Source organism: Fukomys damarensis, unplaced genomic scaffold, assembly GCF_012274545.1.
Source record: "Fukomys damarensis isolate Sample0158 unplaced genomic scaffold, DMR_v1.0_HiC HiC_scaffold_14, whole genome shotgun sequence".
Taxonomy (NCBI): domain Eukaryota; kingdom Metazoa; phylum Chordata; class Mammalia; order Rodentia; family Bathyergidae; genus Fukomys; species Fukomys damarensis.
The window spans coordinates 72,965,847-72,966,181 of record NW_022900926.1 but is presented as its reverse complement, the minus strand read 5'-3'; the positions used below and the strand labels follow the sequence as shown (position 1 = coordinate 72,966,181).

General features: G+C 71.3%; 1 protein-coding gene across 1 annotated transcript in view; it reads right to left on the bottom strand.

Annotated features, from left to right (window-relative positions):
• Positions 1–329, bottom strand: part of Foxo3 (forkhead box O3) — a 106,021-nt gene extending 105,692 nt beyond the window's left edge. The window contains exon 1 of the mRNA XM_010635301.3: positions 18–329. Within this exon, the coding sequence (XP_010633603.1) occupies positions 18–299 (282 nt within the window). The 5' untranslated portion in view covers positions 300–329. The remainder of the gene's footprint in view (positions 1–17) is intronic.
• Positions 330–335: the final 6 nt, after the last annotated feature.

Here is a 335-nt window from a genome sequence, read left to right as displayed (position 1 = left end):
AGCAGCCGGGCCGAGTCCTCAAGGAGCAGCCCAGAACCCAGAGCGCCGCTCCCGCCACCGCCGATCGCCATAGCTGAGCTGGTCCGGCCGCCGCTGTCCTCATCGTCTTCGTCGTCCTCCTCCTCTGGGATCATGGAGTCGGCGGCCGTCTCCCCCGAGGGCTTGGCCGGGCTCGCCTGGAGCTCTGGCCTCTGCAGGGGCCACGTACAAGAGCGCGGGCGGCTCTGGGGCTCGAACTCCGGGTCCACCTCCACTTCGAGAGGAGAGAGCGGGATCGGGGAGGCCGATGCCTCTGCCATCTTCGCCGGCCGCCCGCGGCTCGGGCTCTCGCGCAC